At 51.4% G+C, this 14,552-nt stretch overlaps 1 protein-coding gene across 1 annotated transcript in view; it reads left to right on the plus strand.

Moving 5' to 3' along the window:
- The first annotated feature begins 1,511 nt into the window (after positions 1–1,511).
- The window catches only part of KCNK3 (potassium two pore domain channel subfamily K member 3), a 77,433-nt gene continuing 64,392 nt past the window's right edge, over positions 1,512–14,552 (plus strand). The window contains exon 1 of the mRNA XM_032798629.2: positions 1,512–1,808. Coding sequence (XP_032654520.1) covers positions 1,526–1,808 — 283 coding nt within the window. The 5' untranslated portion in view covers positions 1,512–1,525. The remainder of the gene's footprint in view (positions 1,809–14,552) is intronic.

The following is a 14,552-nucleotide window of genomic DNA, read 5'->3' on the forward strand; positions in this document are numbered from 1 at the left end:
GTATGTGTGTATCTCTCCCCACCCCGTGTGTCTTTCCCCACTCCCTCTGTGTGTCTTTCCCCGCTTCTGTGTGTGTGTGTTCTCACCTCTCTCTCTGTGCCTCTCCCTGCTGTGTGTGTGTGTGTGTGCCTCTCCCCATTCTCTCTGTGCGTGTCTGTGTCTCTCCCCATTGTGTGTCTGTGTTCTCTCTCTGCTCTGTGTGTGTCTCTCCCTGCTCTGTTTGTGTGTGTGTGTGCATATTGTTCTCTACTCTGTGTGTGTGTGTGTCTCCCCCCTCTGTGTGTGTCTCCCCCCTCTGTGTGTGTCTCTCTCCTGTGTGTGTGCCTGTGCCTGTATGTGTTCTCTCCCCGCTCTGTCTGTGTGTGTCTCTCCCCACTCTGTCTGTGTGTGTCTGTGTCTCTCCCACCTTGGTGTGTGTGTTTGTGTGTCACTCCCCACTCGCTGTGTGTGCATCTCTCCTTGCTTGGTGTGTGTATGTGTCTCCCCACTCAGTGTGTGTGTATGTCTGTATGTGTGTGTCTCCCCCCTCACTGTGTCTGTGTGTGTATGTCTCCCCGTTTGCAGTGTGTGTGTGTCTGTGTGCGTGTCTCCCCATTCGCTGTGTGTGTGTCTGTGTCCCTGCTCGCTGCGTGTGTGTGTGTCTCTCCCCACTCGCTGTGTCTGTGTGTGTGTGTGTCTCCCTGCTCGCTGTGTGTGTGTCTCTGCCTGCTGGCTGTGTGTGTGTCTCTCCCTCTCCCCGCTCGCTGTGTGTGTGTATGTGTGTCTCTGTGTGTGTGTCTCTCTCCCTGCTTGCTGTGTGTGTGTCTCTCTCTCCCCGCTCACTGTGTTTCTGTGTGTGTGTGTGTGTCTCTTTCCCCACTCGCTGTGTGTTTCTGTGTGTGTGTGTCTCCTCACTTGCTGTGTGTGTCTCTCTCTCTCCCCACTCGCTGTGTGTTTCTGTGTGTGTGTGTCTCCCCGCTCGCTGTGTCTGTGTGTGTCTGTGTCTCCCCGCTCGCTGTGTGTGTCTCTGTCTCCCCGCTCGCTGTGTGTGTCTGTGTGTCTCCCCGCTCTCTATGTCTGTGTGTGTCTCTCTCGCTCCCCGCTCGCTGTGTGTGTCTGTCTCCCCGCTCGCTGTGTGTGTCTGTGTGTCTCCCCACTCGCTGTGTGTGTGTGTCTCCCCGCTCTCTACGTCTGTGTGTGTCTCTCTCGCTCCCCGTTCGCTGTGTGTGTGTCTGTGTGTGAGTCTCTCTCTCTCCCCGCTCGCCCTGTGTGCGTGTGTGTCTCTGTGTGTGTGTCTCCCCGCGTGTCCCTGCCCTTATAAGGCCGGCCGGGAGCCGAGCGGGCTCCGGGGTGGTGCTGAAACGAAACAGCTCCCCGCAGCTCCCGCCCCACCCGCGCAGTCGGCGAGCGAGCCTCACAGCCGGGGGCCCCAGCGGCCCGCAGCTCGGCTCGCGGGGTGGTCTCGGCGCCAGCCATGACCCAGGCCAGCTCGCCCCAGCCGCGCCGCCGGACCCCCGCCGGCCGCCCGCCGCGCCCCGGCCGCACCATGAAGCGGCAGAACGTGCGGACCTTGGCCCTCATCATCTGCACCTTCACCTACCTGCTGGTGGGCGCCGCCGTCTTCGACGCGCTGGAGTCGGAGCAGGAGACCTCGGAGCGGCGGCGGCTGGAGGAGAAGCAGCTGGAGCTGAAGAGCAAATACAACCTGAGCAGCGCCGGCTACAAGGAGCTGGAGTGGGTGGTGCTCAAGCTGAAGCCCCACAAGGCCGGCGTGCAGTGGAAATTCGCCGGCTCCTTCTACTTCGCCATCACCGTCATCACCACCATCGGTAAGGCCGCCGCGCCCATCCCCGTGGCGTCTGGGCGGCCGGGGCGGGCGCGGGTCCCCCCCCCCACCGGGCTTTTATGGAGGGGGGTGAGGTTAGTGTCTGGAGAAAGGAGGCTGTTACCGCTCCTTCGTGGTGGGACCCCCGTGACACCCTCCCCTTTTAATTCGCTTGCACCGGGGGTGGGGAATGATGGGACCACTCCGGAGTCAGCCCCAATCCTGGGCTCCTTCCAAACGCCCGGGGGTCTCCCCTGCCGGAGCGGGAGTTGTGGAGCTGCGGGGCAGGCTAGTTGATTGCAGGGAAGGCGACGCGGGGTTTGGTGGATCTGGGTAACTAAAAGGGGTCGGGGGCGCTTAGCGGGAAGAACTGGGGGGCGCCTGGCAGCCGGACTCGCTTGTGGGGTGCGCTGCGGGCATGGGGCAGCCACTGACGGCAGCGCCCGAGCCTGGCTTGGAGGGTAACGGAATTTTCATCCCCAAGAAGCTGTCTGGGGTCGGGGACCCCCTGGGAAACTCCTCGCTGTGTTTTGCCCTGAGGCTGGTTTTTCCGCACCGTGACAACACGCACACACACGCACACACATGCACATACACACATGCACTTGCGAATCAAAATTGTTTTGCAATTTGCAAGTGTGCAAAGGAGGGGGCGGATTGTTTGCAAATCAGCCACTTGTTTTGCAGTTCTCCAAGGCATGAAAACAAGGGGGCGGGTTCCACTTCCCGGGGCTTTGATTTTGTTGTTGTTCCTGGGGCTGCGGAGGGTTCCTCCCTCGTAGGTATTTTTAAAAGGTGTCATGTGGAAGCAGAAGCGATTCCCAGAGTGAGGCCTCGCGTCCTCCCCCACCCAGGCAGGGCTCTTTCCAGCCGGCGAAGTTAGCAGGCAACACCCACAAGTCCACTCAGCATTAATTTGGCCCAGTTGCTGCCGGACGGGTTTGAATCTGATCTCACGCCTGTTTTGGGCGCCTGTTGCGCCGTTTGGCTCCGGTGCAGTTGCTCCTGATGTATCGCAACGTCAGTCGGAACAGAATCAGGTGCAGCCCCGCTTCTGAACCAGATTCAAATGGATGCAGTTTGAGGCAGCGAGGAAGGGTCAATTTCAGCGCCGTGATTCATTTCTGACCCCCATTTTTAACTGGCGTGACTCCAGTCGAGCCACACTGCTGCAGAAACTGGAGTAGAATCAGGTGCGAGGTGCCTGGGGTGTTAGTGAGCAAACCGGATCCAGAGCAGGCAGCAAGTCCCTCTCTGGCTTCCAAATTCGGTTGGTGCATCCCAGGGCTAGTGTAGTCTAACCAGCGCGTTTGCAAAGACTCTATTGGCAGCTCTTTGTGATTTCCTGTGTGGAAGCAAATCTCCCTGTTGTGGGGTTCAGGACACCCCTATGGCCAAGGACGCTTTGTCCGCCCTGGCCATCTCGGTGGCAGAACCTCACTGAGCGCCATCTGAAACTGACCTCACATTCTCTGCATGTGCCTTGTTCCACCATGGGGGAAATATCTGCAAATGGCTCCAAGGAGTTGGAAGATGAGCATCCCTTAGAATAAAGCCACCTTGGCTGTCACTCAAACAATGGGCTTGTTTGGCTACGAAGCCCCGTAAAAATACCCAGCAAAACAAAACAAAAAAACAACTTCTGATGTTTTCCCTCCCACTGATGTGGTCTTCAATCTTCCTTTGGCCCCAGGAAAGGGAAAGATTCATGGCAGATGCAGTGGCCCGTCCACACTAGGGAAGTTGCCTGAGCATTCCCTGCTTTGGCTACCCCCACCAAACTCCACCAGCATTAGCAGCCGCTGGTGTAGACAGGAGGCTGGTGTTTCCAAGCCTCTGTCATGGAATCCGGCTCAGAGCAGGATTCATCAGTGTGGTGTTAACCCCCCCAGAGGTGGCTGGTGGCTCCTAGCTCTGTTGACACCGGAGGAGGGGGGCTGGCATGAAGCCACAGTGCAGACTGGGACAGTGAGGTCAGACAGGGACAGTGAGGTCAGATGGGGGCAGGCCTCAATCAGGAGCTGGAATACCACCTACTCTGGCTCCAAAACAACCTGCCAGGGCAACTCAACCCTTAGCTGCTGCACCCCCTGCTGGCCCAGTGCCACCCCGCTGCGCCAATGCCCTGCAGTCCTGACCTGCAGCCCCCCACTGTTCCAGTCCTGTACCCCTCCGCGCACACGTCCTGCCAATTCCCCTTCGCCCTGCCCCAACCTGCTGAGCGGGCAGCCAGCTGTCCCGAATCCTCCAAGCTCTGCGGTGTTCTCCTCTGGAGCGTGAGCAGATGGGGATGGGCTCACGCCAATTACCTGCCCTGCGTCTGGACTCCACACTGCCGCTGCGGGAGCTGGTTCGTACCTTCTCCCACGCCCCTCTTTCCCCCTGCCAGCCCCTTCTCTGCCCTCTGCTTCCCTCTTCTCACTCACCCCTCTCCACTAACACACATGCTCTCTGGGGGCCCTTTCCGTCCGGGCTGTGCAGGGCTGGGGGCGGAGGGGCAGGGCAGATGGCGAGCCAGGCTCGCTGATCTGTGGCGCAGCAGATAGACTGACCCCACCATGCTGAAGTCCTGCACCCGTGGGGCGGCTGGTGGCTTAGGGTGCCAGAGTGTCTCTGTTCGATCCATGGGGTGGGGACAGGATCCCTCCTGGAGCAAGCCAGGCTATTCAGGGCTGGGTTCCATGTTCACTCTAGATACCTTTCCCCCTAGCGGTTTCCATCGTTACAGTATCTGGGGCACCCCAAGCCAAGGACTTCAATGCACAGACCCCGCAGGGCCATGGCTTCCATCCACACACCTGCTTCTGCCTTCTGGAGGGCAATGGGAGCCAGGGCGCGCAGCATTGTGCAGGAAGCAGCTGGCAGCTTGCAGCATGAGGCCTGTCATTTGCATTAAACAGAGCAGGTTGCAGCTGTTCTCCTCTTGGATGCGTAGGTGCAGGCAGCAGCATGCACAGCATTGCCTGGATCCAAGTGGCCAGGCGTGTCTCGGCTCCCGATGGAGTATCGCGTGCTGGGATCCGTAGTCCTCACTGGCTGCACATCTGTGTGGTTAACACCCAGGAGCTGTGTCTAGCTGCCCACTGGCCTCCTCCTCTCCAGCCCATCCTGGAGATCTGGTGTCCTGCCATCCTCTCCCCTCACCCTCGGGACAGTCTCTACACAGAGCTTTGACAAACCTGCCCATCTAACCCCCACAACAGTTCTCGACTGTCTCTGCTGCCTCATGTTCCGCTTTCCTCTCTGGCCAGCTGGGAATACGCTCCAGCAGCCTGTAGACTGTTAGCAAGAGTCATCAGTGCAGCTGGGCGCTGCATGCATTCCCGTCTCCTCTAATTGCCCTTTTCCATTGCTTCCGTTTATTAGCAGTACTGAGCTTGCAATCCGTTTCTCCCTACCAGGGACCCTTTCCATAAACCCTCTGCGGACAACGTCTGTTCCTTCCTACCGGAGATTTCTTTTGCCTGACACATTTCCCTCTGGACCAGCATTTCATGTCCGTTGGAAATCAGCTTCCTGAAAGAATCAGCAGTAACTTGTGTGGCTTTGATAGGAACCGTCAGATGAGAGCAGATCCCAGGCCCCTCTGTTCCATGCGCTGTGCAGCATTCGGTGGTTCAGAGGAAGACGCAAAGATCTCTGCAATGCGTTGTTAGGGAGTAGGGTGACCAGATGTCCCGATTTTAGAGGGACAGTCCCGATTTTGGGTCTTTTTCTTATATAGGCGCCTATTACCCCCCACCCCATCCCGATTTTTCACACTTGCTGTCTGGCCACCCTGTTCGGGAGTAACCACTGGGAAAGTTTCTTCCTGACACACAACAGGGAGAGGGCCCAGCTTATGCCCTGAAGCGGGGAGGTTGCTAACTAACTCTTGCACATTCTTGGTTGTGTCTGAATTCTTCTTCTAGCTCTCGATGTTCTCAGAATCCATATAAATGCCCAATCCCTTGTTTAAATCCTTCTCCACATTTGGCCTTAATGCTGTCCTGTGGCAGTGCGTTCCACAGGCCAGGTCAGTGTTGTGCAACAGTATATCCTTTGCTGTGTGTTGAATGGGCCGCAGTTTGGTTACTTTGAGAGGCCCTTGGTTTGGGGTTATGAGCCAAGGCACCTGGCAGTATTCATTCACTTCTCCTGTCCCATTCATTATTTGGTATATATCATGTCTACTCTTGTTCATCTCAGGTAAGATTTATGCTCACCCACCACTGAAATGCAGCCACCTCTGGGGTGGGGCGCAGCAGCTGTTCAACAGTCACACAGCTGTGCTGCACAGAGATCTCTTGCCACCACAGAAATGCAGTCACCTCAGGTGGAGCACAGCAGGTTTTTTTAAGGGCTAAAACCAGCATTATTTATACACCTAGAGCTCCTATTGAAGCCAGCGGGAGCTTTGTGTGTGCCTGGAATACAGGCTAAGCTCTAAATAATAGCACAGCATTGTGGTAGCCACACTATTGTTGAGGATGCGTTGGTTTAAAACCGTTTGTGTGGCCCAGTGGGTCTGACAAAAGACTGGGAATCTAGAGAAAAAAGCGTTGTTTGGTTCTGCCACTGACTCACTCTGTGTCCTTCAGCAAGTCACTTTCCCCTTTCTGTGCCTCAGTTTCCCCACTTGTAACGTGGGGGTAATGACATTGAATAGAGCTGGTTGGAGGTCAGATGTTCTGCCATTTTGAAATTTGTTTTCTTTCCAAATTGGAACAAAACCAAAACATTTCAAAATTTCCCACAAAATGGAATTTTCGGAAAAAGAATTCATGTCAGGATAACTGACACATTCTGTTCTGTAAAAATCAAACAGCTTTGTTCTGATTATGACATTTAAAAATTATATTATAATTTATAAACTAAAATCAAGTTTTAAATAAAAACCAGGTGCGATGTTCCATTCTGATCAGCTTGAAACAGCACTGAAACATTCTTTTTCCATTATTTTTTTTTTCTAAATGAAACTGACCCATTCCCCTGGAAAGTTTTGGCTGCAATGAAATAGCATTGCCTGATGGAAAAACTTCTATCAGAAAATTCCAGCCAGCTCCAACGCTTACCCTTCTTTGAAAAACACTTTGAGATCAAGGGATGAAAACTGTAGATGCTAAATTCTAGCCAAGTGCCGTCCATTTACAATGTCCTCAAAGAGTTAAGCGTTATATACTGGGACTTGTAGTCTCAGACCTTTAAGAATAATCCTTGCCGTCAATGACCTTTGCAGCGGAAAATTCTCATGAAGTTTGGAACTAGCCAGCAGGTGCTTTTGAGTTACGTCTTTTTTCAGAATGAGGAGTTTTCAGTTGTTGAGGGATCTCATTCCCACGTGTTTTGTGCTGTGCTGATTACAGAACAAATTCTGACCTTCTTTAGTATGTGTTCTTTCGGTCCTGTGGGGAAAGAATGTTTGGCCTTGAGTAAAGAAATCTGGCTTTCAAAGAACACATTTTTTTTTTAATACCTCATATGCTGCTCGTGCCTAGTGTCTGATGATTTAACATGACTCTGTGGTGTGATGCTTATACCGGACCACATGGGGCGTCCTATGCTTCGAGACTGGCCTTGGTTTTTGTGAGCGTAGATCTCTGACTGTAACCTCTGGACATGGATGAAAGGAGTTGGGGACACGGCAGCGTTTCAGACCTAGAGATCTGGATTTGTCTTATCACACGATTCTAGCCCCTTTAAGGAACCTGGTGCCTGTTCGAAGAGAGCACTATCCAACACCCTTTCTCCGCAAGTAATACCCCTCCTTGCCTCGCCTTTTGCCTCGTACCATTGTAAAACGGAAGATTTAGCAAAATCAAGCAGAAGGGGAATCATTCCATCCTGGAGCAGAAAGAATAGCGCCTTTCTAGTAGGTTGCAATTGATGAAGCAGTAGGTAGATAAGTAACATTGTCTGTGAGAAAGATTTGGGGGACATGGTGGATAATCAGCTGAACCCGGGCTCCCAGTGTGATGCTGTGGCCAAAAATGTTAATGTGATCAGGAGATGCCTAAGCCGGGGAGTCTCAAGTAGGAGCAGAGAGGTTATTTGACCTCTTTATTTGGCATTGGTGCAACGGCTGCTGGAATCCTGGGTCCAGTGCTGGGGCCCACAATTCAAGAAGGATGTTGAGAAATTGGAGAGGGGCCAGAGAAGAGCCGTGGGAATGATTAAAAGATTAGCAAACGTACCGTATAGTGATGGACTCAAGGAGCTCACTCTATTTAGCTTAACAAGAAGGTGAAGGAGTCACCTGATCACAGTTTTTAGGTACCTACATGGGGAACAAATATTTAATCCTGCGCTCTTCAGTCTAGCAGAGGAAGGTCTAACAGGATCCAGTGGCTGGAAGTTGAAGCTAGACAGATTCGGGAAATAAGGCATCCACTCTTCACAGTGAGCGCAATTAACCAGTGGAACAATTCACCAACGGTTGTGGTGGATTCTCCATCACTGCGGCTGTTTAACTCCAGACTGGCTGTTTATCTGAAAGCTCAGCTCTAGGAATTGCTGTGGGGCAGGTCGCTGGCCTGTGTTATAGAGCAGGTCAAACTAGATGATCACAATGGTCCCTTCCAGCCTTGGAATCTATTAACCTAGTGCAAACTACTGCACTTGTGCCTCTGCTGTGTTTAAAACGACGCCATGCTAAGCCAGCTCTACATTTGGTTGGAAGACTCCAAAGGAATAATTTAGGATTGGTCTTTTGTGCATTGGGCTCTCACAGACAAAGCTGGCATCTCCTGGGACAGGCGAGGGGCAGCTGCTGGTGTTGGATATCGACGGCTCTCATTCAGTGAATGCTTTGTTGAGATGATGGAATCAGGACCCCCATCACAATGATGCTCTGGGCTTTGCAGCTTGTATTGCTCTGTGCAATACTCCACTCCTGCCAAGAGAGGTGGCTGGGACAACACTTGTATTTTCAGTGGGTTATGGTTTGTAACTGTCTCCAACCATTGCTCACTGGGGTGCGTTTTAGCCGTTTGGTTGACAGAGGTGCCATTTTCCTGGTGGCTTTAATCCAAGAATATGGAGGGGAGGCAAAATGCAAATGAAACACGAGGGGTTATGAAGACTTAGAATATAGAAGCATAGGAATGGCCATACTGGGTCAGATCCATGGTCCACCTAGCCCAGTGTCTTGTCTTCCGACAGTGGCCAATGCCAGGTGTTTCAGAGGGAATGAACAGAACAGGGCATTTTATCAAGTGATCCATCCCCTGTTCTTCACTCCCAGGTTCTGGTAATAAGAGGTTTAGGGACACCAAGAGGGTGAAGTTGCATCCCTGCCCATCCGGCTAATAGCCATCGATGGACCCGTCCTCCGTGAACTGCTCTAGTTTGTTTTTGAATCCAGTTATACTTTCATGACATCCCCTGGCAACAAGTTCCCTGGGTTGACTGTGTGTTGTGTGAAGAAATAATCCCTTCTGTTTGTTTGAAACCTGCTGCCTATTCATTTCCCTGGGTGATCCCTGATTCTTGTGTTACGAGAAGGGGTAAATAACACTTCCTTGTTCCCTTTCTCCCCACCAGTCATTATTTTATGGACCTCTATCCTATCCCCTCTTAGTCGTCTCTTTTCCAAGCTGAAAAGTCCCAGTCTTATTAATCTCTCCTCATACAGAAGCTGTTCCATGCCCCTAATCATTTTTGTTGCCTTTTTCTGAAACTTTTCCAATTCCAGTATATCTGTTTGGAGACATGGCAGCAAGTACTGTGCGCAGTATTCAAGGTGTACACGTACCATGGATTTATATAGAGGCAATATGATATTTTCTGTCTTATTAAATATCCCTTTCTTAGTGATTCCCAACGTTCTGTTCGCTTTTTCACCTGTCGCTGCACATTGGGTGGATGTTTGCAGAGAACTATCCACAGTGACTCCAAGATCTTTCTTGAGTGGGAACAGCTAATTTATCCCCCATCATTTTATCTATATAGCTGGGATTATGTTTTCCAACATTCATTCCTTTGCATTTGTCAACATTGAAGTTCATCTGCCATTTTGCTGCCCAATCACCCTGTTTTGGGAGATCCCTTTGTAACTCTTCTCACTCTGCTTTGGGCCTAACTATCTTGAGTAATTCTTTACCATCTGCAAATTTTGCCTCCTCGCTGTTCACCCCCTTTTCCAGATCATTGATGAATATGTTGTGCAGTACTGGGTTCAGTACAGAACCCAGGGAAACTCCACGGTGAAAACTGATCTTTATTCCTACCCTTTGTTTCCTGTCTTTTAACCAGTAACTGATCCATGAGAGGACCCTCCCTCTTACCCCAGGATGAGCTGTTGAGAGGGGATCAGGTGGGTAGTATAAATGGGCTGAACTACAGTAAACCTGGATTGGGCCAACCAGCGCAGAAGCAGCTTTCCCATTGATCTGACAACCTGGACTCTAAAGTCCCTGATCATCCTGCCATTAGCACCGCCAAGCCGGGAGACAGAAAAAATGGAGCAAGAAGGGTTAAAAACACACCTTGTCTTAGAGAGGAAGCAAAAGCAGCTATAAATATATATAACAAATGGAAAGATGAAGAAGTTGATAGCAATAGTTCCGGACTGGCAGGACTTGTGCTCGCTCCTGGCTCTGTCTGGTCTCTGGGAGGAACCCCCTTCAGTGCAACAGCCCTTCTTGGGGGTCCACTCTGTCTCGGAGGTTAAGCTGTAGGCCCCTTAGCCTCCTGGAACCACACCTCTCTGAGCCTTTAGCTCGCCTGTCTCTCGCTGTGGCCCCCTGGGCCCTCCACGCCCAGAGGGAATAATGCAACCCCCATCTCTAGCGTGGAGTGACTCTCAGCCAGTGTAACACAGGACGGTTTATTGAACCCAGCACAGGAAACTCTCAGGGCCTTAGGCCTGGCCTCCCTCAGCACTGCACATCCCAGTCTCCCCAGCATCCCGGTGGGCTCTGGCTGCTCTCCCCTGCCAGCCCAGCACCCCCACCTCTGTCCTTTGTCTTCTGTCCCAGGTAAACAGGCCACCTGAGCCTCCTCCCCTCTCCTCCACCCTTTGTTTTCGCTCTGGCTGGAACGGGCTGGTCAGGCCATGGCATCCTCTCTCCACAGCCCATTGTCCTCCCACTGGCCAGATCCACTGTGATTCCCGAGCTGGGCCGCCCAGTCACCAGGGCACCAGTTGCTGGGGTCTCCATTCTCCAGACCATTCACTGGCTCTCTGTAACAACAAAATCCCTCTCGTATCACCTCATAAAACCAGTAACATGCAGGGAAAATGAGTCCCATGCTCTCTGCATGCAAGCCGTTGAAAACAGCAAGAAAGCCCCCTGCTTTGTCACAGCAATGAATATGCATTAGAAGTTAGGAACTGCAGAAAATTGATCAGGGAAGCAAAAAGACACAATGAGAAATGAATGGCCACCAGAGTTAAGGACGACAAGGAGTTTTTTAAAGTATATTAGGAATAAAAGAAATCCCAACAATGGTATTAGTCCATGACTAGAAGGAAATGCTAGAATTGTTGATAATGATGCAGAAGAGGCAGAAGTGTTCACTAACTATTTCTGTCCTGTATTTGGGGAAAAAGGACGATGTATTCAGAGCATATGATGATGAAATATTTTCCATTAAACAGTAATTCAGGAGGATGTTAACAAGCAGCTACTAAAGTTAGACATTTTTTCATCAGCAACTCCAGACAACTTTTACTGGAGAGTTTTAGAAGAGCTGGAGATCTCTGGGCAGTTCGTGCTGATTTTCAATCAGTCTTGGAGCACCGGGGAACTTTCAGAAGACTGGAAGAAAGCGAATGTCGTGCTAATGTTTTAAAAGAGTATCTGGGATGACCCAGGTAATTCTAGGCTTGTCAGCTTGATGTCAAGCCTGGGCAAAACACTGATGCAGGACTCAATAAAGAATTAAAATCGGGTACTATAGTTAATGCCAATCAACATGGGTTTATAGAAAATAGATCTTGTCAAACTAACTTGCTGTCTCTTGGATGAGATGACGAGTTTGGTTGCTAAAGGTGGCAGTGCTGCTGTGATATGCTTAGACTTCTGTAAGGCATTTGACTTGGTACCACACGACATTTTGATTAAGAAGCTAGAACAATACACAGTCAACATAGTACATTTAAATGGATTAAAAGGTGCCTGACCGATAGGTCTCAAAACGGAACTGTAAACTGGGACTCATCGTCGAATGAGTGTGTTTCTAGTGCGGGCCCGCGTGGGTCAGTTCATGGCCCTAGCCTGTTTAACATTTTTATCAAAAATCCTCAGTGATAAAGTTTGCAGATGCCCCAAAGGGTTGGGGGATGGTAAATAATGCTGAGGACAGGTCACGGATACAGAGCAATCTGGTATGCCAGTGGCAAGCAAACCACATGGGTTTGAATATGGCCAAATGTAGAGTCATGCAGCTCGGAACAAAGCATGGAGCCGTGCTCACAGGATGGGGGACTGTCCTGGAAAGCAGGGACAGTGCCATGGATTTGGGGCTGGAGGTGGGTAATCAGCTCTCACTGCGATGCTGCAGTCAAGGGGGTTAATGCCATCCTGGGATGAACAGAAGAATATTGAGCGGGAGTAGAGAGGTTATCGTAACAGGGCAGCCTGCCCCTTTAAGAGCCCAGAGGCCTTGGGCCAGCCATCTCTGTTCACCTAGCCCTGGTTGTGTCATAATTAACTGCTTCTCAGCCTGATGGGGCCAGGTGTTAGCATGGCGAACCTCTGGGCCTCCTAACAAAGCTTGGAAGGTCCCAGGTAGGAGGAGGAAGCTGTGGCAGAAGCTCTGGAGAGCGGACGGCTCCTGCAGGGAGAGGGAACAGGGAGGGTCACTAACCATTGGAAGAATTTCCCAAGAACTGTGGTGCATTCTCCACCAGTGACAATTTTAAATTCAAGGCTGGGTGTTTTGCTGAGAGATCGGCTCTTGTTCCACAAGGAATTAATTCAGAGACTGTCTCTGGCCTCGGTCATGTGGGAGGTCAGCGCAGATGCTCACAGTGGTCCATTCTGGCCTTGGAATCTAGGGAACATAAGAACGGCCAGACTGGGTCAGAGCAAAGGTCCATCTAGCCCAGTGTCCTGTCTGCCGACAGTGGCCAATGCCAGGTGCCCCTGAGGTAATGAACAGAACAGGGAATCATCAAGTGATCCATCCCCTGTCGCCCCTTCCGAGCTTCTGGCAAACAGAACCTAAGGACACTCAGAACATGGTGTGGCAGCCCTGACCGTCTTGGCTAATAGCCATTGATGGACCTATCTTTCATGATAGTTCTGTGATTTCACATTTGAGTTCCTTCAGATCCCTTGGGTGATACCATCTGGTCCTGGTGACTTATTGCTGTTTAGTTTATCAGTTTGTTCCAAAGCCTCCTCTAATGACGTCTCAATCTGGGACAGTTCCTCACATTTGTCACCTAAAAAGACTGGCTCGGGGTTGCAGAATTTCCCTCACATCCTCAGCTGTGAAGACTGATGCAAAGAATTCATTTAGTTTCTCTGCAATGGCCTTATCATCCTTGAGTGCTCCTTTAGCACCTCCATCGTCCCGTGGCCCCCCTGGTTGTTTAGCAGGGTTCCTGCTTGGGATGTACTTAAAAAAATTTTTTTTTGCTGTTAATTTTTGAGTCTCTGGCTAGCTGGTCATCATATTCGTTTTTGGCCTTCCTAATTGTGCGTTTACACTTCCTTTGCCAGAGTTTATGCTCCTTTCTCTTTTCCCCCATCGGATTTAACCTCCACTTTTTAAAGGACGTCCCTTTTTGTCGCTAATGATGAAAATGGTGCAATTTACGCCCCAAAAGGTAGCAACAGGCCCCGACTGGAAAGTTGGCAGACTCTGGTGTGACAGATTTATGTTATCAATCTGCCTGAGGCGTCAGGTGATCAGGGTGAGGCCGGAGGATCATTAGGGGAGGAGAAAGGAGACATTAAGGGACATGAAGGCAGGAAACGACCCCAGTGTCTGTCCCGTTCATCTCCATGGGTTGGTGCTTGCTTGCCTGGATGCAGAGCCCCAGTGCCTCGATCCTTGGGTGTGTTTAGATCCAGGCTCCAGGGCAGCACTGCTCTTAAGCTCTGTTTTCTCCCCCTCCTTGCTCACTTGTGTGCCCTGGGGAGGTGCCTCTCTCCTTCTTCAAACCTGACGTGGGGCTAAGCCAGTCCCCAGCAAACCCCAAGACCAATCCATTGGCCCAGCACGTGAGAGACCTTGCACGAGCAATTCTCCGTTGGCCCTCTTGATTGCTACAGAATTTAAAACCAACAGCACGTCTCTTCTGAGAGCATTGCCTGGTGCCTGGAGCCGCCTGCGTATTGCCAGCTCCATCTCGAGTGTAACCATTCTGGCTTCAGTGGAGTTGCACCACACGTTCACTTGGCCACAGACGCCATCACTCTGAAGCACATCAACCGCTGCACTCATCTCAAATGCTGTTAGCTCTGACCCTGAATGGCAAAACACCTGTTCAAATGTCTTTGCTCTTTCACTGCTGATCCTTCCAGCAGAAACTTTTGGCTGCATTGGGATGGCAGCGGGAGCTGGGTAAAATATCCTGCTCCATCCTTTCCCAGATCCAGCCACTGCTCCGTACTCTGCTCAGATGAGTGCTTAAGTTAACTGCATGGGGCCAGATCCCCAGCTGGTGCCAAGTGACTTCCCTTCAGTGATGTTGATTTAGGTCAGCTGAGGATCTGGCAGGTAAAGTCCAAGAAAGTTTAACAGAGCTGAAGTGCTCAGACATCATCTCCCAAGCGCTTGCTGATCTGTTGATTCTCTCTCTCCTGCACACACT

The sequence above is a fragment of the Chelonoidis abingdonii genome, chromosome 3, assembly GCF_003597395.2.
Source record: "Chelonoidis abingdonii isolate Lonesome George chromosome 3, CheloAbing_2.0, whole genome shotgun sequence".
Taxonomy (NCBI): Eukaryota; Metazoa; Chordata; order Testudines; family Testudinidae; genus Chelonoidis; species Chelonoidis abingdonii.